Source organism: Ixodes scapularis, unplaced genomic scaffold (assembly GCF_016920785.2).
Source record: "Ixodes scapularis isolate PalLabHiFi unplaced genomic scaffold, ASM1692078v2 PGA_scaffold1__304_contigs__length_218370807, whole genome shotgun sequence".
Classification (NCBI taxonomy): domain Eukaryota; kingdom Metazoa; phylum Arthropoda; class Arachnida; order Ixodida; family Ixodidae; genus Ixodes; species Ixodes scapularis.
The window spans coordinates 75,608,183-75,630,180 of record NW_024609846.1 but is presented as its reverse complement, the minus strand read 5'-3'; the positions used below and the strand labels follow the sequence as shown (position 1 = coordinate 75,630,180).

At 45.9% G+C, this 21,998-nt stretch overlaps 1 protein-coding gene across 1 annotated transcript; it reads right to left on the bottom strand.

Moving 5' to 3' along the window:
* Nucleotides 1–1,657: 1,657 nt before the first annotated feature.
* On the bottom strand, nt 1,658–20,380 carry LOC115318721. The gene is made up of 10 exons (XM_040210586.1): nt 19,855–20,380; nt 15,407–15,618; nt 11,898–11,987; nt 11,752–11,808; nt 11,626–11,655; nt 11,112–11,186; nt 7,820–7,900; nt 4,463–4,710; nt 3,564–3,726; nt 1,658–1,917 (listed from the first exon to the last, which is right to left on the bottom strand). Exons 1-10 carry the CDS (start codon nt 19,869–19,871, stop codon nt 1,691–1,693), a joined length of 1,200 nt encoding a protein of 399 aa, XP_040066520.1. The 5' UTR covers nt 19,872–20,380; the 3' UTR covers nt 1,658–1,690.
* Between the last annotated feature and the right edge of the window lie 1,618 nt (nt 20,381–21,998).

Below are 21,998 nucleotides of genomic sequence, written 5' to 3'. Positions count from 1 at the left end.
AACGTCACATTTCCTTCTAGATTTCGTAGGCTAATTCTATTGATGCATTTGTCACATGTAGTCAAGTTACGTGACGTTAGTTTCTCCGCTAATTATGGCGGGGAATCTGAATTCGAGCATAGGTCTCATGACGTAAATTTTCCGGCTAAATTTACTGGGGCATTCGTATTGATGTATGTGTTACGTATGGTAAGATCATGCTACGCTAATTTCCTCACTACATTTAGCGGGAACGCTGATGGTGCTTAGGTCAAGTGACGGTGATGTTCCCGCCAAATTCGCCGGGGAATCTAAATTGGTATATATATGTTCACGTGACATCATGTCATGAAACGTCAGTTTCTATTCTGCTGTATTTTCGATGATTTTATATTGGCGTACAGGTCTCAGGTCGGCCGGCCACGTACCATAAAGTTTCCCGCTACGTTAAGTTTGCCGCTTAAGTTTAAGGGGAGGGAATTCGGTGTATACGTCATGTGACATCAAGTTCCCCGTCGATTTCGGCGGTTAAACTTAATTGGTGCATAGACCACGTAACGGAATGTCACGTCACATCAATTGACATTACGTGACCTATACACTAATTCTGTTTTCCTGTTAAACTTAGCGGGAGATGCTCGGACGGCTGGACGGACAGACAAAGTTTCTGGATTGGGGTTTCGTTATTATTATTTTAAAAAAAGGAACTCCAACCAAAAGCTTAATAAACAGTAACCCGACGTTTCGAGACCAGTTCGGTACCTTCCCAAGCAGCACAATTCCCTGGTTCAAGCTTGAGCCCGCTTGGGCAGCCGGGGAAAGTTTCCCCGGCCCAAGCACCATTTTGCTCCAAGGGGCAAGCTATCCCCAGCCTGGCTAGCCACCCTGGCAGTTCAGTGGGGGTTCCTTGTCTAGCCAAGCTTGGCTCTATGGCGTCTCTACAGCCAGGCCCAGGCTGGCAGTTCAGTGGTCAGCCAAGCTTGGCAAAACGGTCTGAACGCAGCCTGGGCCATGCTGGCAGTTCAGTGGTCAGTCAAGCTTGGCAAAACTGTGTAAATACGGACTGGGCCAGAGTGGCAGTTCAGCGGTCGGCCAAGCTTGGCCAAACGGAGTAAATACAACCTGGGCCACGATGGCATTTAAGCAGTCAGCCAAGCTTGGCAATACGGTGAAAATGTAGCTCGGGCCAGGGTGGCAGTTCAGTCGTCAGCCAATCTCAGCTGTACAGTAAAGCTCGGTCGATTTACCTGCACCGGTGCATAAAAGTGCAGGGTGGTGCTTTCAGTGGTATCTCAATACACACACCAGAAGCACTGCCCTACACTTTTCTGCACCAGTGCAAAAGGTGCAGGTAAATTGAACGAGCTTAGTATAAACACGGTCCATTGCCAAGGACCCATTTCACTTAGCTGTGAGCAAACCTTGCAACCATCCTGGGAGGCCCAATTTGTACCCTTTGATAAGCTTGCATTACATGAGTCTTTGCATCAAGAAATATGATAGTGGACAAAACCCATTTGCAATTACCTAGTTCAATTCGATTTTTCGCAATGTCCTCATGAGTTGCTAAATCGCAACAGAACAAAACAATTTAAAGTCTGCCATTTCAATTTTGCTACAAGTTTGTGGATGGAATGCACGAGAAAGAAGACTCGGAACAATGTTTTTTCTTTTATTTCTATATTTTCAATTTTCGTTTTTGTTCTTGACATCACGTCTGTGAGATGTCCAAGATGTCAGCGTTGACGTCAAAGTCGCCCTCTGGCAGGCTGCTGGGCAGGACAGTGACGAATTGGGCTGAGAGGATGGCCGCGTCTTGAATCTTCTTGGCCATCCTCTCAGCCCTGCCTCCCTCGCGATCCGGGGCCCCAGACAAGTAGTCGCCAATGGCACGCTCCACGTCGACCACGCTGCCTCCCACTCGGCTCCGGATTATAGCTGGAGAAAAAGAAAACAAAAAAACAGCAGAAGCGAATGTTATGCACGCCACAAAGCAAGTCACAAAATGCATTAGGGGCCTATAGAAACAGGGGGAAACTCTCGTGCAGTAATTTATTCCAAGTCGAGTTTAGGGCTGCCGAGAAAGAATTACCATATTTATTCTAAACAGGTTAACCATTTGCTGGAAACTGTTCTTTACCAGTAGGAGTTGATCTGTAATCATAACCAAACAAGGTCGACCTATAGACCAATGCACTGTTTTAAACAAGCCTGCATTTGGCCACATTAAATGTAGGCACTGTGCATGCGCGGAAATGAGCTTCCTGTGAGGTGAGGCGTTTGTGCACGCACGATTTTGACAACAGCGTCACTGCGGTGGCGTGGCATCAAAGCAATGTGTTCGTCTACAAAGGCCTGTTCACACATACATCACAGCACCAACTCAGTGAAAAGCACCGACTTTGCACATGACCAGTGGTGTCACAAGAGGGAAGGGTGGGGGAGGGGGGGAGTGCACGAGACGAGTGGCTTGCATGCTTTCGCATTCACAACTCGCAAGTGGAAAAGGTGGGGGGGGGGGGGGGGGGCACCACCTTAGGTGCAGCGCTCGGGGGCGGGTGTCATGGCGGGCCACGCAACCCTATAATGGCATCACTGCATATGACCCCACTTTTTCCTGCTCACACACAATTCAGAGCCAGCTTTAGGCATTGACAGCAGTGCTGAGTGTTATTTCAACACCAATATTAATCTGCTAACTAACCTAAGAATAAGCTAATGTATTCCCCGTTTGAGAGAACCCAGACGCTGCTCTCACCAGCCACTGCAAAGCAATGAAGCTTCATGCACGCGCACCATCGGCAGTGCATGATTATGAACTCTGAGCTCCATGTGAAATTAAATTTGTGCGACCAGGGGACCTAAGCCGCTGTGAATGACAGAAGAGAGCATGCGTGCTGGACAAAGAGATGAAGAGGCAAAATGAAAAAGAGGTGTAACAGTTGAAAAGGCAAACATAAGAAACAATTAAAACAGGTAACCCCATGAGAGTTCGACAGGACTGCAGTTCCCGACTGTAACAGCCGAAATAATTTTTAACTGGGAATGTATGAATGAGGCTCTACCGTATATACAAACAATACTTAAAATTGAAAGAATAAAATAAAATGTGGAGGACAAGCACAGGACAACCACGTTCTTTCGTAATTGTCCTGTGTTTGTCCTTTGCGTGTTATTCTTTCAATCTTAAGTATAATTTTCAACTCAGTGCAATTTGTTTAGAGTCCCTGAGAGATTAAGTTTTTCATAATCCAGATTCCATAGCAATACCACTAACATGGTGCATTACTTGAAACATCAGCTCACCGCCTAAGATCACTAGCCAGAAGGGAAAAGCCTCGACTTGATTAGAAAATCAGGGGAAATGACTAACCATGATGATAAAGAAAGTGCTTGCTTTATAAACACTTATTCAGGAATTATATGAAAATACTCTTGCCACTTTACGCGCACGTTTACAAACCACAAATTTTGCTTAAAACTGATCCAGTAATTCTTCAGATTCTTGGCAGCTGACAAATTAAAAGAAAAAAGTTCCCATCATTTTTAATTAGCAATGAAGGTGTGGAATGAAAACACCTTACCAACGGCCACGGCACAGAGCTGCGTGCCCCTGAACGGCCGCTTGTTGCCCCTGCGGCCGCAGATGCTGAAGTGCATCTGCACCTGCTTCCGCAGGAGCCGCTCCAGGGTGCGCCGCACAGCCTCCGCGATAGTGTTGCCACCCAGGCCGGAGAGCTGCTCCTTCTACACGAATAAAAGAAAAAAATATTGCACTTTAAGAATCACAGTTCATTTAATATGAGTAAGATGAAAACTGACTATGGTATGGCATCCATCTCACCTAAGTGAAAAGGTAATGTGAAATTGCATTAACTCTGTTGACAGTATTTACTACACTATTATATAAAAGAGAGTACGGAAGATCTAATGAAAATAAACCCTGAAGAAGGGGAGCAAGGGAAAAAAAAGGACAAACACATATCTCGAAACACACCTAGCTGCATTTGGAGATTTGTGTTTGTCTTTTGTCGCCATACCTTTTCTCCAGAGTTACTACTGTTATTGTCCAGCTAGCTTCCACCTCTGCAATTATTGCATTATCATCATACTGAAGATCGATCCAGACTTTTACTGAAAGTAATTAATAGATCAGGTAATTGGCCCCTGCTGTTCTTGATGTTCTTGTTGCCTTCTTCCCTTCATTTTATACTTTCCAGCGAGCACTGATTGCCCTTAATCATTCTATATGCCCCTGTTCTTGACTCAAAAGTATGTAGAGGTGTGAAAACAATAAGGCCATATCTTCAATCGTAATGCTGCCTTAATAAGTGGCTGTCTGTGACTAAATAGAGATAATGGTTAAGCTAACATTTTGGTAAAGTTTAGATACGAAGCAGTTGAACATATGCCGTCGCTCCATTTCTCAAACCGGTTGAGCCACAAGGCACTAACATATAGTGAAAAAAAGTTTGATATTCACCAGGACAGCCTGATCAGGGGGGTTGATGAGGCGCCTCTCTGCTGCCTCAAAATCTTCCATTGTCGCCAGCGGTAAAATAAAAACCGCTGGCGGCACTGGGGCATCAGGCGGGCAGTTCGCACGCTCAAGCTGAGCAATGCGCACTGCCAGCTGTTCCTGGTTTGCCAGGACCTGCGCCGTGTCCTGGCGGAGAAGGTGCACCTCGTGCCGCACATCCAGCACCACCTTCAGTAGCTCCGACTGGAAGGCTAAAATAGAGGCAAAGAAAATTCTTGTGGTCAGAGATCTACGAAGGAAACGTGCTGAAAACAACACTTCACCTAAGACTAAAAAGAAAAAAACAATGATAAAAAAAATTATAGCTCAAAAAAATATTTTTAAGCCTTATGCAATTGATGGCAGCAAATGTAGGCCGTCCTGCCAGTGGATCTTTCATCGCACATATTGTTTACGTCCAAGCAATAAATTATATTTTGTTCCACCTTTCGAGAGACCAGAAACCTACAAATCATAGACGTGATTGTAGCTTCAAATTTAGCTACTTTAGAAATTCCAGCTCCAAATCTGTACCCGTTATCACCTCAAGGACCACAGTAAAAAAAAGTCCGGCTCCTAGCGGATCATTACTAATTTCCCCCTTTATGTAGAGAATTAAGATACATGCAGGCACATTTTACATCAAATATATATTATCTTATGGAGCCGTACACATTTCAAATGCCAAAAGCATTGCTGCCCCCTCTGACAACGAAATCGTATGAGAACTACTACTTGCAGCGTATGAGTAATGTGCAAAAGTTCATTTTTTTCTTAAGGTGAAAACGAGTATAGCTATATTTGAAAATGATATCCCCAAATTTAGCTACTCCCCCCCCCAACCACTCCCCTTGGCCAGTGACCATGGAAAGCAGGGTTTGGGGGGGAGGTGAGGTTTGAGGGCAGCACTGTTGAAGGCCTAGGGTGGCAAAATGTTAAGTTCACCTCTCGTCACAAGACTTTCGGAAGGGGCACAGCGTCACTGAAGGTGCGCAGCCTCATGATACGTTGTGGCACTGGACTGGTGATTATGGTTTATAGCATCTACTACTGTCTTGTGTAAGGTGAAATAGAGCATAGGAAACAGCCTCATCACTCCACAAGATTTCAACACAATAGGTAAGCTTCTTAAAACAAGCTAAACATTAGTCACTTTTCTTAATCAGGCACTAGTTTTTTTTTAGATATTTGAATAATAAAAATAAAACAGCTGTCACTGATAATAAAAAAGTGAAAGCCGTTTACAACTTCCTGTAACGCCGAATTGGAGCGCAGCTCTTGAGGAGGAGGAGTGGAGGGTATATTCCTCCTCCTCCCTCGTGATCATGCCTGCTAGTCCTCCTCGCCTCCCGCTCCCACTCCCTCTCCTTTACCACCTCCTCGCCCTTCAAGCTCCTCCCCCCCTCGCCTCCGGCTCCTCGTCTCTCCTCGCCCCTCCTCCACCTTCGCACTGCTTTCCTCCTTGCCGCTCAAGCCGGACAATGAGGGGAGGAGGTGGAGAAGGAGGGGGAGGAGGGGGAGGAGGAAGAGGGGGAGGAGGAGGAGGGGAGGGGAGAAGGGGGAGGAGGAGGAGGGGAGGAGGAGGGGGAGAAGGAGAGGGAGGAGGAGGAGAGGGAGGGGCGCGGTTACGCCGACGCCGACGGCGACGGCGACGGCGACGGCGACGCCAACGGCGACGCCGCTCAGGCTGGAAACGGGCCCCTAAGAGCTGCGCTCTAAAATAAAACAGCTAGCTTGAACATGCAAATCAACCCAAGCTATGGGCACCAGGTTGCCCCACCTAGCCCAGAGTGGCGGAGGGGTTAAGGTCGCAGGTCTTTCTCCGCCACCACTACTGCCGGCTAAATGGTGCCACCTGCTGCCCTATGTGTGTGCTTACTTGCACAGTCACCGACATTTTTTACTGATGTAAGCGATTGCTGGCATCATGTGTACAAAGTCTGCTTTGGGGTCCCTCAAGGCACTGATACCGACGGACGTTGGGGTTCCTTAAGATACTGATATCAATGCCACTGATAAAGAGGTCGCAACCGTTGGACATATGGAAAACTATTTTATCTCAGAGTTGATGAAATGACATGTCGCAACTAGGATGCTTTCATGTACTATCGGGGAAAAATGAAATGCGAACAGAGGAGCGCGTGGCTCGCGGTACAGGCTGCGCCGCCTGGAAGTGAGCCTAGGAGCGAGGGTGCGTGGCCTACTCCGACGTGTTCACGCCCCTCCCTCTGTGCTCCTCAAGCTTCAGCAGTGCGCCTCTTAGTGCGCTGAAAGCTATCGCCGCTATCTTTGCTGGCTCAGCGCGAGCGGTGGAAAGAAGCTCGCCGCACTCGCCGAGCAGGCAAAGATAGCGGTGACGGCTTTCAGCGCACTGAGAGGCGCACTGCCGAAGCTGGGCGAGCGCCAATCGAGGGGCGTGAACACATCGAAGTAGGCCACGCACCCTCGCCCCGAGGCTCACTTCCAGGCGGCGCAGCCTGTACCGCGAGCCACGCGCTCCTCTGTTCGCATTTCATTTTTCCCCGATAGTACACTTTGCTCAGGTTGGCAATACTTGCACTTTCATAACGATTTTGTTTATTTTTTGCTTAGGAGCATGAGAGGTCTTCAATTTGTGATTCTGGAGTATGATCGTTTGTATACGGAGTATTGCCATAACTGCAGACTTATGGCAAGGCCACGTCGAGGCATGTCCAACACTCCTGTTTTGGTGTAAGCACCGAGTGCCTGACTTGGGCCTCAAAACGTTTATTTAACAAGACCCCCACCGCTGCCACCTGTCGGTGCCACAGTGCAACTGCCATCATGACAAGCATCAATGTTCAAAAGGCAGAACTGGTCTCATACAAAGCTAGAAGTATGAACAGATAGGTTTCAAAGGTGCCCCTGCTGCACGAGGATTCATACAGCCAAGGCACATTTTCTAAAGCAAGAAGGCTTGCCATTCACGTTAAGGTTTCAAAGGTGCTTCTGCTGCACAAGGATTCATGCAGCCAAGGCCTATTTCTAAAGCAAGGGGACTTGCAATTCATGTTGAAGTGAGATTATGTAGATATCAGCAATGACCGGTTCATGTAAAGATGTCAAACATGTTGTTCTTAACAGGCAATCAAACATCTCATTCTTGAAATGTAAAACAGAGCATTACGAGTGATGGGCAGGTTTTGTTTTGGTGGTCGAACTATATCGAGAGTATGGGCATTTAATGCCATACTAAGGGCATTGGAAAAATGAAATGTACAGATGTGATTGTGCCAGTCTTCTAAACTTGGTCAGGTCAATATTAAGCAGTGATCGTAATGAAACATCTGGTATGCTTACGGGACATGGTAGCCTCAACCACCTGAGCTGCCTCAGCTGCCTCCAAATTCCGCCTCCTGGGGGCTTGCCGCTCTGCCAGGGCTGTGGTAAAGTATGTTTTAGTCTCAGATTAAGGACTTACAACTCGTCACACAAGTCATTCACACTTTTCAGCAACTACATATCAGCCATTTTGGCACAGCCAGTGTCCATCTCTGCCCAACATCTCAAGGGCAGTCAATGTCAAGAAATCTGACAGATACGCTTCAAATGCACACCTTTTTGGGAGGCAAAGTATGTTTGTCAGCTCCACTTCCAAAATGAGCATAAGGTGTCCAAAGCTTAAGCTTGGTGACTTCTTTTATAAACGGTTTTCGAGGCAAGCAAAAAATTTTATGAATGACCGGAGGCAGCAGATTGGAGGCGACAGCAAATTTTCTGCAGTCTGCCAAAAAAATGTGCATGTGAAACGTGTCATCACAAATGCCGGTATAGACAGCCTTTTTTAAAGGGATGCTGAAATGAAAATTAAAATATACTTCCCACGTTAAGAAAGAAGTTAAATGTAATCACTGAAGTCAGCTAATGACAATCACACATTAGTATTTTTAACAGATGGTTATATTTTTCGTTCCAAACAGCCAATTCCATCGAGAGCAGCTGTCGGAGAGCACTATGCTTCTTGAGAAAACCAGCACCTACAGCGCGCTCGTGATGTAAGGTTTAACTTCGCGGGCAAGGCTACAAGGAGGCTGGTGTGGTTGTGAACTGTGCCACTTGGTAGTGTCAACATGTTACAATCTGGCGGTTCAAGAGGCCCGCTTCCCGCAGAAGTTGAATAGGCACGGGAGAGAAGGGAAGTTCGGTTCCGCCAAGGGAGAGAAGGGAAGTTCAGTTCCGCCAAGTTTAACAGTCTATGCACGCTCAGAGCTTAGCACAATACCTCTAGGGAGTGGCACTGCTTTTATGTGAAGTTTTACTTAACGTTCGGAAGCATCCACCAGGTGTAATCTGGTAATAAATTTTTTTTTTATTTTTTTTTTCGTTTTAAAAAGTTTTTTGGCGTCAATTGAAACTAAAAATTGGCATCTTTGTGGTGTGGCCAAAATGTGCTTGGTATTTAAACCATAAAATAGACTAGGCATTTTGCTGCAGTACCCCTTTAAAGGGATGCTGAACCGAAATTTTGATTACACAAAACACGCGGTAAAAGTGTGCAATGGGATGCTACAAACACCAAAACACCACTCATACAGCGATATCTTGAACGGATGACCAAATTTTTCAAGAAAAGGAGGCGCATTTGAGAGAGATGATGTCGCCATGTTTCTCCGAGAAGGAGAGGGAACGGCCTCGCGTCTTCTCTGCCTCACAGCCTTGAGGGAGCGAAGCGGAGAGAGGAGGAAACTCGGTATAGTGATGTCACGCGCCTCGTCGGCCTAGTTCAATCTGGACCTCTTTTTCCAAAAATGCGGCCATCCATTCGAGATATCGCCTTACGAGTAGTGGTGTAGGGATTGTAGCGTCCCGCCTACATTTCCTACATTGTTTTTTCTGAAATCCAAATTTCGGTTCACCATCCCTTTAAACTAATAACACTGGCTGTATCAGACGGTGGACAAGGGGAAACATCTCAGCTGTCTCATTTATGCTCATCAAATCATTAATTCCAACAGTTACAATTGTTACAAGAACCTTACATGCAGAGTGAAAGAGGTATAGCAGCTCAAGAGTGAAGCCACTGATCTCTGACAATTTGCTGGATCGCGCATCCCCGCTTGGTTGCTGTAGCACAAATGCGGCCACCGCACAGTCACCTTGCCACAAAAAATCTACCTTTCAGAGCGCAGCTAGGGTGGGCGGCAGCGTGCTGAAGACACGTTTTCTGCTTACTTATTGTCATTTGTCGTAGAGGTTGTTTAAAACCTGGCGTAAATGGTGACCTTCGTTGGCCTTCGAGAACATGAGCAAATTTGTACAAAAGTCCAGCACCAGAGGAGAAAAGCACAACTCCTTGAAAGCAAGTCTAGCCGGTCTAGCGGCATGATAGAAATTTCCTTGGTATGCCAAACTGCTGCATCTCTGTGCCTTCACACACGTGGATAGCGATCAAGAATCGACGCCGTGTTGATGTGTTTTGCATGTGCAACGTGCGTGAAAATCTATGTGCCTCTGGAGCAGCGTTTTACTTTACTGTGGTGACTGTAGTGTCGAGACCGGTTATAACAAAATAGCGGCTACATCAAAGCAATCTCGATTTCCCATTCCCTTTCACACTTCGTTAACCAAAGTCAGTTATAACGAAATAGCGGATACAGCGAAGTGATTTTCGATTCCCGTTGACTTCGTTATAACCGGTCTCGGCGGCATTTGTAAATTGCGGCGTTCGTGGTCCAGATAAGTCTGATGCAGTGGCGACGGACGAGGGGGGGCGGCAGCGGTGGTTGAAGGGAGGCTTTCTTGTGGGCACTTACCGAGGTGGTGGAATTCATGAGTAATCGCATGAGGTTACGATAGAGCAGTTTGCAGTAAGTATATATGCAATTATTTTTATAAACAAAATAAAGTGTGCTATTTGAGGCATTCAGCAGTTCCAATGAACGCAACACTTTATGCTTGTTATATAATGAAGCACATAAAAAAATTTTCCGGGTTAGACTCTTTACTGACCCATGAAAATTACAGTATGAATGTTACTGGATCTTATGATTAGGCCTGCGCTGTGCTCTATAAACCGCCTTGCCTGGCGGTGAAGTCTGATCTTTGAGTAGCACCAAGCTGTTAGCTTGACCGGTATCCAAGGATGCGAAGGCACAGAGATGCAGCACTTCGGCGTGCCAAGGAAGCTTTGATCACGTTGCGACACCGACAAGACTTGCACTTGGCGAGTTGTGCCTTTTTCCTGCAGTGCTGTACTTTCGTAAAACTTTCCACGCGTTCTTAAAGGTAATTGTCAACGGTTACACCAGGTTTTCAAAAAATTCTCCGGCAAATGATAACGAACGAGCAGAAACATATCTTCAGCACGCTACCGCCCAGCCTCGCTGCGCTCCAAAAGGTTGATTACCTGTGGCACGATGGCCAACCGGTGGCCGCATTCGAATAGCGGGGAAGCGCAATCCAGCAATTATCGTAGAGATCAGTGAGCGAAGCAGATTAATGCTAGCCACAGTTTGTTGAACATTTAAAAAATAGCTGATAACCTTGTATGTGATATCTCTAGAAATACAAACAAGCGGGTTAAATATACAACTTTCCTATGTCAGTCTAGATTATCTGTGAATCATTGGAAAGAGCCGACTGTGAAACTTACGAGATGTAGGAGCCCGACTTTCTTTGGACCACCCCTTACTGGATGGAGGGTCTGGGGCCCTGCGCTTGGGAGGGGCTGGAGAAAAGTATCACAATTTACTTTCCACATGGGCAATTATGGCTTGGCCAGAGTGCCCCTTTTCTTTCTAAAATCTTAGACAACTTTTATCTACTCGTTTAGAATGCAATGCATGCAAAAGGCATGAACCCCCCCCCCTTTTTTTTCTTGCTGCCATACTGCCAAAATGGAACATCAGAAAGGTTTAGGCGTGATTTTAAAACAAACTCTCTTTAATTTCATAAATTATTGTTTGCTTATATTCACATAAAAGAGGAATTTTGTATCCACGAGCATCTTTCAAATAACAAAATCTTAAAATCCCAATTCAAATTAACTGTTTTCTAAAGTCAAATGGAGGAATCACTTTTTACAGTTCTAGATAGGTTTGAACCTTCATGAATAACGTGTAGATTCTCATGTGTAAAACATGTGGAAATAAAGCAAGGACACTTACCCCTTGCACAGGCACCTCCCAGGCCAGTAGCTGCAAAATCAATGTCAAGTGTAAATACATTGTCAGTGTCTCTCGCAAGGTAAAAAAAAGATGAAATATATTTTTCTTTACTGTAGGCTAACTCACGTGGAATGGGCACTGAGAGACGCACAGGAGCGTCGGCCGTGTTGTCTCTCCCAGTGGCTAGAACAGACATATTATCAGAATAAAATTAGGTTACACAAAGAACCATTTCTTCTGCTGAAAATGTTAAATTGCTATGATCAACATACCTCCATCATCGGGCTCCCCGACATCTGTGCTTTCCAAGCACGAGTTCTCCAGCCCCTCGGTGGCCTTCCTTTTGGCCTTCTTGTATGTTTCTTTAAGAGAAAGCAAATTGATACAGACCCACTAATTATTTAGCTCGTGCAAAACCTGGTTTACAATACTGCAATGCCAACCCATAACAGAGCAAAAAATCACTAAAACCAATTTACAATTTTCTAGATATGGTTCCTTTCACAGCTTACAATACCAAAAGGATATATTATTGTAGTGTTCTGCCGGGAAACCGGCATTTGGGGGCAATGCCTGATAGCAGCACTCTTTCAAGATCAGCATTTGTAAAGGCTTCAAATACTTGTTTTTTTATGTACAGCACAGTGTGGTGTCTGCTGCTAGCATGAGAAGCGCACTGTTGCTTGCATCATTCTGAAATTTAATGCAAAGGCCCCATATGCAGTCATGGTCAGAAGAAATGCAAAGCATCTGCAGCTGCACAATCAGTTGTCGCGATTCCACAAACATCTACACAGAGCAAAATTAACTTTGGCTCAAAAAGCAGCAATGCCGAGAGAATAAACACCCATGACTGAAGCACTTAGTAGTGTATTGGGGTTTATGTGTTGAGAAAATGACTGAGAGAATAAGACGAGAGCTCACAGGGACGTCGGAACACTGAACTCTGGTTGGAATGATTAGTGGTAGAAATAAAGCTAGCTGTTTTTATCTCCACTGCACTCATCAAACGTGTTTGAATTTGAAAGCCCAATGCCGGACGCTGGCATTCCCATTCTGATGTGTTCGACAAGTGCAGTTGAGACAAAGATAGCTAGCTTTAGACCTACGCATCAATCATTCCAACCAGAGTTCAGCGTTTTGACATCCCCATCCAACCTCGTCTTCTCCTCTCACTCAGGTTTTCGCCGCATAAGGTGACACTTTCATTTGTAGGGCGAGTGCAACTTTGAAATGGCGTGCACTAGGAGCAGCCGAAGCAACTTTAGCTGCTGCTTGCGAGCTTCAAATCTGTCCATTGTATGTAAAGCCCCATTCACGCACTTGCATTTGACTACGAATGAATGAGACACGATCAGCTTTTAGCCTCTTGCGACTGCCTACGACCGGCTGCCATTGCTGGACTGCTGGTCATAGGCCTTCGCAAGAAGCTTAAAAAATCAGTCTTGTCTCAGTCGGTCCTAGTCAAATGCATCTGTGTGTTAACGGGTTTTCATAAGACCTATAAGCCGGAACATGTAAACGTGTGTCACTCAATACAGACATGGCAACCTAGCAAGTGCTACGCTCCCTTTCGTGCGTGTGCAGTGCAAGACTACGGCTTTTTGAAGAACAGAGATACTCCAGGCTCACGCTCGTTTCCTACACTGGCTGCTGACAGTGCTATGGCAACTGTGAGGGTAAACGTGCACGTAAAAGCTCTGCTCTATCGCCACATGATACATATTTTTGACTATGAAATTTCAATTGCAATCATACTCCCAGAGAGCTCGCATTTCATTACCAGTCAAGTTTCTGATGCTGCTGTCAGGTTCGATGGGCTAGCTCAACACCATCTAAAATAATCAAAGCACCTGCACTAGCATTTCGCAGTCATCACAGTGAGATCGAGCACTGAAACAGATCAAGTGCTGCATCTTTCATGTCATTGTGATAATGCTCCGAGCTACTCTTTCCTTTCTGTTATCACAAGTCATATGATTTGTTTCATCTGTCTATATTTATGGTTGCACCAATAAATGGGGGATTCTTGGTCACTCCCGAATGGCTCTCTGGTTGTCTGACCTGTCTGAGACGTCATCTTTGATCGTGTCTGCGGGTTTGTCGGGCTGTGAAGGCTCTGGTGCTGGACGAGGATTCCAGTCTACGTCCGGCAGTAAGACCAGGGACGTAGTCCCTGGTCTTACTGCCGGACGTAGACTGGAATCAGCAGTCATATGATCAATTAGTGAAAATTACTCAAAGCAGTCATATGATCAATTAGTGAAAAGACGGTGAGAGAGCACGTGAGCTGGTGGTAGCTAATCATGTCGTATTGCACCTGAGACTGCGGTGGAAGAAATCGGAAGAACTTTCAGTAGAAGGAACGTTCTCTGTGTCTGTTTGAGACGTTCTCTCTGATTGAGACGTTCTCTGTGTCTGTTCCTTCTACTGAAAGTTCTTCCGATTTCTTCCACCGCAGTCTCAGGTGCAATACGACATGATATGATCAATACAAGCTTGCCGTCGTCTGTCAACAAACCATTGGAATGCTACGTTTTTGGCGTCGATGTGTGTCCCCATGCTCTTTTCTATGTTGCAATTTTTGCTTCTATGTCCTCCTGGCAGAGTCAGACTACTTTAGCAGCCTAAGCAAAATTAACTAGGCTTGTTTCACTGCATGTGGCGATTCATTCCGCGTAGACGCCGCAGAATGGACGCTAAAGCCTGATTCGCAGGATGAGATTCTGCTTGCTATTTTCAGTCATTATGTCGCTCCAGCTGCAAAAGCATGAACTGTAGCGGAGATGGTTGACGTTGATACGAAAAATTGCAAGCAGAATCAGTCCAAGTGAATGAGACATAACAAGTCGGTGATGGCAACTAGTAACAATTATCAACATCTTGTATCTACTGTTTACACTGAGCCTGCTTACCTTGACCAACCTTCAAAATTAAAGGTCTTTTGAAGGCCTGCGCGTACTCCATATTGCAATTACCAGGTCAATGTTTTCGCTACGGGCCGCTGTCGTTTGAACGAGCAGGAACGTTTGGAAGAGCAGACAACGGTTTGAACAATCAGGCAGCCGTCCGAACTTGAAGACACACTAAACATAGTCCGCGGGTGGTCCAAACAACTTGGCCGTTTTTTTCACATTCATGTTGGAACAAAACAAATGAATTCGATGGCCATAAGTATCCGCGAATTCAACTCAAAGTGCTTTCTGTACAAGCAATCGTGGTCCAATGCCATCTGGTTTTCCTTTTCACTAGCCCTGTCCATGTTTTTGGATGAACCAAGCAGGCAGAAAACTCATGAATACTGATCTTCAAACCTTTCGCAACTGTTTTGGTACAGCCTCAGTTGCTGCATTTTGACGAGAAGGCAAGTTTTTGCCTGGTTTCTTCTAAAACAACACAGGCATGCACGCCCCGCATGGTGACTTCCACCCACAGCCCCAGACCGGAAGTGTGCCTGACGCACCACCACCGCACCATGACATAACAGAGCTGAATTTGTGTATATATATAGACAAAGTTTTCGGGATCGAATCGGGTAAATACTAGATAAACCTTTGTCTTATTAATGTGGCCAGCTTACATTATGGACAATCTTAGGAAGGAACGGAGGTGTCCATATTAACGAGGCATCCCTGTATGTGCAAACTACACTCTCAGTCCAAATCTAAACATTGTTTACCTTTAGATATACTACATGATCATATCAATGACTAATGCCCCTAGGTATGTGCAAAGATTTCACAACTTGAAGCCACGAGGATATCATACAAACACCACTTACTGCAATAGGAGAACACCCGCACAGGGTGGAGGGGCCACTCCTCTTCATTCCCAGGTGGGGCCTGAGACTGGGCCAGTTTTATCACTGATGCCGGTGGAACGTTTTTTGGCCAAGAACACATCGTCTTGTCAGCATCGAGCCAGGCCGTCGGAACAGCGGCCACGCTGTCATCCCCGACAAACTCAACCGCACAAAAAGGGCGGTTTTCCTTTCTGTAATGAATATAACATTTTCGTTACTGCAAGGCAAAGCCACAGCTGATTAGCAGTGGGTAATAATTCAAGATTAGGGCCGTGCTGCTGAGAAAGGGAGGATGGGCCTAAGAGGACACGGAATAAGTTGATGAGGGCTCACTCGCGTGGAACTGAAGATGGACGGTTTCTGCGGCCCAGCAGACCCGCCAATAATGAAAGACGTCCGACTCCGTCAAAGGTTTGAGCATGACTGACCTATGATCACGGGCAAGCGCTCGCAATGCACGGGCTCAAGTGCAAGCCCGTGTAAGTGGCACACCGAGTTCGTGGTGTGCCACACTATTTATTTTTAAATACTGCACAATGTACCTTGGGTTTAACAAAGCGACTAAGAATGAGATAGAGTTCCTGAGGGCCGGCAATCAGAGCATTTTATTGGGGAAAAAAATGAGAGAAAAATCAGATTTCTTTTCTTACCTATGCCTGTTAAATGAAATGTCACAAATGTTTTTGTTTTTTTCCTAAATTCACACAAAAAGGTGTGCATACTGACCCAAAAAAAGAGAAGAGTTTCATATTTTTGTTGTAACTTACGATTAAATTAAGTTTGCTATTTGATATTTAAAAAAAAATGCATTAATTTACTGATCTCTATGACAATTGTTAGATCACGTTTCTCCACTCCGCGAATGCAGCCACCAGACGGCCATCATGTACCAACGGGATGTTGACCAGTTAAAGCGTTTTAAAGGGATACTTCAACGAAATTTGAAATATACCCGTCGTGTTCACAAATAGGCTGAATATGATCCACAATATCCGTAAATGACAATAAAACGTCTGTATTTTGAGCCTGATGGCTGTGTTTTTCGTTATAAACGGCCCACTCTGGCAAGTGCTCGGAGAGCAGCCAGCGGAGAGCACATGGCCTCCGCCGCAATCGTGACGTAGTTTGTCTCGAGATGAGCAAAGCTGCGTCAAGGCTGACATCGAGAAGATGTCCTAGACGTTCCAGCCACGGAGGCGGCTGCTTTTATACGAATTTTGAGTGACGGGTTAATCTTCTATAATCTTGTAGAGGAACAATAGCGGCATTTTGGGACACACAAAATATATTCTCGGGGAGGCGTTAGCAGCAGCCACCGGGTGCTCTTTGCTAATCGTTTAACTCGTTTTCAAATTCCTTTTGTGTCTTTTTCAACAAGAGATTGGTGCGTCTGATGTGATACTGCTCCCTTGAACACGAATAGACCAAGAAATAAGCGCCGAAATTTCGTTGTAGTATCCCTTTAAGAGGCTGGGCGGCAGTGTGCTAAAAGACACGTTTTCAACTTAATAGCAATCATTCGCTGAATTTTTTTTTTTTTTTTTCCTTGTGTACTTGGTTATAGGTGCCTTTGAGAACACATAGAAATCTTTATGAAAACATAGCACGGCATAAAAAAGTCACAACTCATTGAATGCATGTCTTGCGGCGGGATCAAAGAACATGCCTTGGAATGCTGAAGTGCTGCATCTCCACCCTTGCACACTTGGGCATACTGAACAAGCATTGAAATCGTGTAGATGATGCTGAAGGTCTGTCGTGTATGAAGATTTATGTGCCTCTGAAGCAGCGTTTTACTTTACTCTGAAGACTGTATTTGTAACTTGCAGCACTCGTGGGCCAGCAATTAGTTGATTTTGTGCCGACAGAACACAGCGGCGGAGAAGATCGTTCTTTGCCTCCGGGACATTTCTAGCAACCAAATATGTGGAAGGGAATAGAAATTTATCTTTCTCGATTCCCCCATCTCCCACTTCCGACACCCCTGATAGCATAGCTCAAAAGCGTCAATGTGATTTGTAACCCATACATAACTGTGCTGCTCTGTTTTCAGGTGACATGAGTAATTCGGATCCATACGAGTACATTTTAAACACTGCCGATAGCGCATGATAGCAACCACTCATAGTGCAACCAAACAGAACTGCTGGACTATCCAGAGATCTGCGAGTGATATGTATGCAACAAAGACATGTAAAAAGCGACACACCTTCAAAACCTTCCCGAATGGTTAACACATTCACACGACGTCTACTTTTTATCAGTGTCCAAGCGTGCGAAGGCAAGGACGCAGCATTTCGGCGTGCCAAGGCATGTCCTCTGATCATGTCATGAGACTTGCATTTGACGAGTTCTGCCTTTTTCCTGCAATGCTGCACTTTCGTAAAACTGTCCACATGCTCTTGAAGATAACATAGTAACCACAGGGTTTTAGAAAATTTTTTGTCGAATGATGGCAAACAAGAATGTGTTTTCCAGCACGGATGCCATCTAGCCTAATGCTCAAAAGGCTGACTTCCTGTGGGCACAAGATGGCAAATACAAAGCTTTCGGTGGCCGCACTCATGCTGCAGCGACCAAGCATTGTCTACTGGTGATAAGTGTACTGATCAGCACTGATCAGAGCACCAAGCACTGAACAGTGCGACCAAGTAGGGCATTAAAGAGTCACATCTTCGCGCTAACTTACCACTTCGGAGCATGCAAAACTTATTCTTAATATTTATTTAGGCTGACAACTGTACGGATACTACCCATTCAGCCCGCTTCAGACGGGGCAACTTTTCAAGCACTTTCGGGGTTGCTGGCGGGTTGTTTCATAGCTTTCCCTAGATCGACACGAATTGCTGAAATCGGGTTCGGCCCCTGTAACGAGTGGGCTAAAGCGCACACCCAGCTCGACGCGCGTGGAGCGAAAGCTCACGCTGCAGAATCCAGGGATCCTGGGTTCGAGCCCCACCCCTGCCCATTTCGATGAGCATCGTACCAGCGTGCGGTCGTGTATCACTACTGCGTGGTGCACGTTAAAGACCCCACGCTAGCGGTGTACAGCACTGGCTAAATTGCTCATCTACAGCAAGTGACTTGTCGCAACTTTAAATTGCTGACCAACTACAGGCTGTATTCACCAATGTTTGTTTGCAAACAAGCTCGCTGCCGCCCACTATCGGCGGACCCCTGCGCGCTTCCGGTTTTCCTCTTCTTTTCCTCTTGCCACACATCCTTTTGTTATTTGTACTACGTTCTACAAAGCGCGTAGGTTCTTACAAACCTATTACAGGTACCTCTCCGAAGGAAAATCTTATTTTCCGATCGCTGTGTGTTACTGAAGAAATAAATACACTACCGGAAGTCTACTGGGGCACCAAATACTGTGGCGCCCTCGTGGTACTAACTCCCACCGAATGCGGTGAATAAATATCCCCGTAACCCAATTTGCTTTTTTTTTTTTTATGATAACTGAAGACTTGGTTCTGGTTTGAAATTAATCGCTTTTGGAAATGAACTGTTTCAGAAAGATGAGTTTGTATTTTTAACGCAATTTAAAGATATAAAAACATGTTTTTAGCATGTAACTGTGCGTCTAAATAGTGCAAGGAAAATAAAATTTCCTGATGATGATGGCAAGTCGTAGCAATTCGGCTGCTGCGTGCGAATGCGGGAGGTCCGTGCTGCTGGTGTTGCGACGTAAAGTTGCTGGGCGAAATTGCACGCGCACTGGGCGAAATAGCACGCGCACTTGATGTCATTGAGTGCGCGTGCAATTGTACTGCATCTTTATACAACCGCGTTCGCAACCGCTTTGCGAACGCGGATCCGCTTTCAGTGTGAATGAGCGGTGAAGCGGGCCTTAAGGGCGGTTCAGACACTTGCGTTTGAGTGCGTTTGACTGCGTTGCGTCGAGAACGGAAAGCGAGTCACCGGCACATCTGTGCTTCGTATGAAGCGTGGATTCCAATTCAAGGAATTATCTTAGCACGCGATATAAGCAGCAGGGATGTCCTGGTTTCTCGCTGCCGCAACGCAGTCAAACGCAGTCAAACGCAACTGTCTGAACCAGGCTTTAGGGTGTTTTGGTAGACCGTACGCTTTCAGGTAGCGTGCCCAGAGATAGCGTGCCCAACCCATGCTTCAAAATGACGGCACGAGCTCCCCCTAGCAAAGCGGAGCTCGAGCGTACGGTACTTCACGAGTAATAGCGGGATAACTGAGCGCGCGAGCTTCTCAACGAGCGTCGCTCGAGCAGCAACATCGTTGTGCGCTCAAGAGACGAAGATGCACGGAACGCGGTGACGCACACACTGCGCCGTCTCAATCACACTTCGACAAACTCTTGTGCTCTCTGCTCTGTCAGTACGCCCAATCGCATAGTTCCGCATTAAAACTTCAGCCGTGCTCGAAAGTCAAGTAATAAAGGGGTCACTTACCCGGGCTGCCAGGACATCGTCGACGTTGAGCTTGTTGCGTCGTTGCAGCAAAAAGACAATTACACCGCTCGAAATATTCGATACGAAAAACGAAAGTACTCAAAAAATAAATCCCTAAATCTAAGAAATCTAAATACAAAAATAAAAACCTGCTCACTACGGAACCTCGTGCTCAGAAGACACGGGGACACAACACGAAATAATCGTTACAAAAACGATAGTCGATAGTACTAAAAAAAAAAACCTAAATCTACGAAATCTAAATACAAAACAAAGAAAAGCTGCTCAGTGCAAAACCTCGGGCCCGAAAGGAGACCTAAATTTACGAAACTTAAATAATACGAACCAAAGAAAAGTCGCTCAATACGGAACCTCGTGCTCGGAAGGAAACACGGGGACACAGATGAAGAATACAATTACACAAAACGAAATAATCTATATAAAAACTAACGTAATCTACGAAATCTAAATAATATTAAACAAAGAAAATGCGCTGCTCGGTGCGGTACGTCGTGCTCGGAAGAAGACTCGGGAGGCACGGGGACAGACTTGTAGAATCACGGAAACCGAGGGAGAAAAGGGACCTAGGGATGTAGGGAAACAATCGTAAATTGCGTTGGGCGATAACTCGCGCCATCTGGCAAAAAACAAAAAAATATTAGGTGTCGTTGATTAGTGGGCGAGCATTGTTTTCTCGCACCGCTCGCACCGTGCGAGCTGCCTAGCATCTGGTGGCCGCGTTAACCAGGGGCGGACCCAGGGGGGGGGGGGGGGGGCGACGGGGCCGGCCACCCCCCAGACAGTCTACTCCCCCCTCCCCTTTCCCCTCATCTAGGAAGGCAATTTTACCTAGTTGAACCCCCCCGGTGCGCAGACGAAAGAATGGGAGAATAGTATCCTTACAAATTTTTTGCCCCCCCCCCCCCCCCCCAAAAAGGGAGTTCTGGATCCACCCCTGTTGTTAACAAGCACAACGCAACGTTTGAATTGATCAAATTCAAACGCGAACACATCGAGGGGCGTGAAACAAAAATATTGTTTTGCACATTTCACTGGTGAATGCAGGTCTTGCTACTAGTTCAGACATTTGCGTCGGTTGCGGGCATAGCGCAGCGAACGTCGATTGAGGCAACCTGGACAACCATATGACTCGTGATTACTTCACGAAGCTACTTTATTCTCAACGGCGAACCAACGCCTCTACCATTGCAGTCATTTCAATAGCACTGAACATGACTGTCAAAACTAGGCATAAGAGGCAGGGTCTAGGACCATTTGTCAAAAGCCCATAAGAGGCAGGGTCTAGGACCATTCGTCAAAAGCCCATTCGCCGACAGACAACTGGTAGACGGACAATTCGTCGAATAAGACAGTTCGCACTAGGCGAATTAATCGAACGGGAAACTTGTTGAAGCGGCCCGTTCATGTAAAAAATATTCATCGAAAGAACTACAACAATGTTGGAGTGATGAGCCTATAGCCGGTGACAGGTCAAGAACGAAGCGGAAGCTCCTCCCACCCCTTTCCTCTTTAGTGGAGCGAATGGTGGAGGGGAGGTCGCCTCCTCTGCAGCGTTCGATCTACAAAGTGGGAAGAGGTGGGGGGAGCGTCTATCCGGTGAGCTTAATTGTCCGGTGAGTTCCTGTCTGGGATTCGAGATCTTCTATGCTCAATGGCACTGCTTTGATGCCATTTTATTGAGAGAAACCGAAGATGTATCACAGCTGAAATTAGAACTGCTGAGGTACCCAGCGGATTGTATTGTCATAGGTTAGCACACTTTAGCACATGGCAGCCATTCTGCTTAAACAAAGCCCAGGGATCCTGCGCTCAAGCCTCACCCATATGACAAACTCAGGCTTTTGTAACGAGAGACAAATAGCCTTATGTGGAGTTTGGTGGTTCACTAAGTTCACAAAGCTCACGGTCTCGGGTTTTAAGACGGCTGGGAGCATTTTTGACTACGAACGTGCTATAGTCTATTGTTATTGTGTTTTTATTGAGGCAAAAAAAAAAGCTCACTGTTTTGAGGTTTTGCCAGGAGTGGTCACAGGCCACTGTTTTTGGAACTTGTAAGGGAGCACCCGAGAAACAAGAACAGTGTTTTTCGGCCTGGATAAATTAAATATTCACCGCGAAAAGCT

Coding starts and splice junctions, on each gene's coding strand:
- LOC115318721 (XM_040210586.1), bottom strand. Junction 11,809..11,897: donor CGGGGAGCCCGATGATGGAG/GTATGTTGATCA, acceptor TGTCTGTTCTAG/CCACTGGGAGAGACAACACG. Junction 11,656..11,751: donor TCTCTCAGTGCCCATTCCAC/GTGAGTTAGCCT, acceptor TTGATTTTGCAG/CTACTGGCCTGGGAGGTGCC.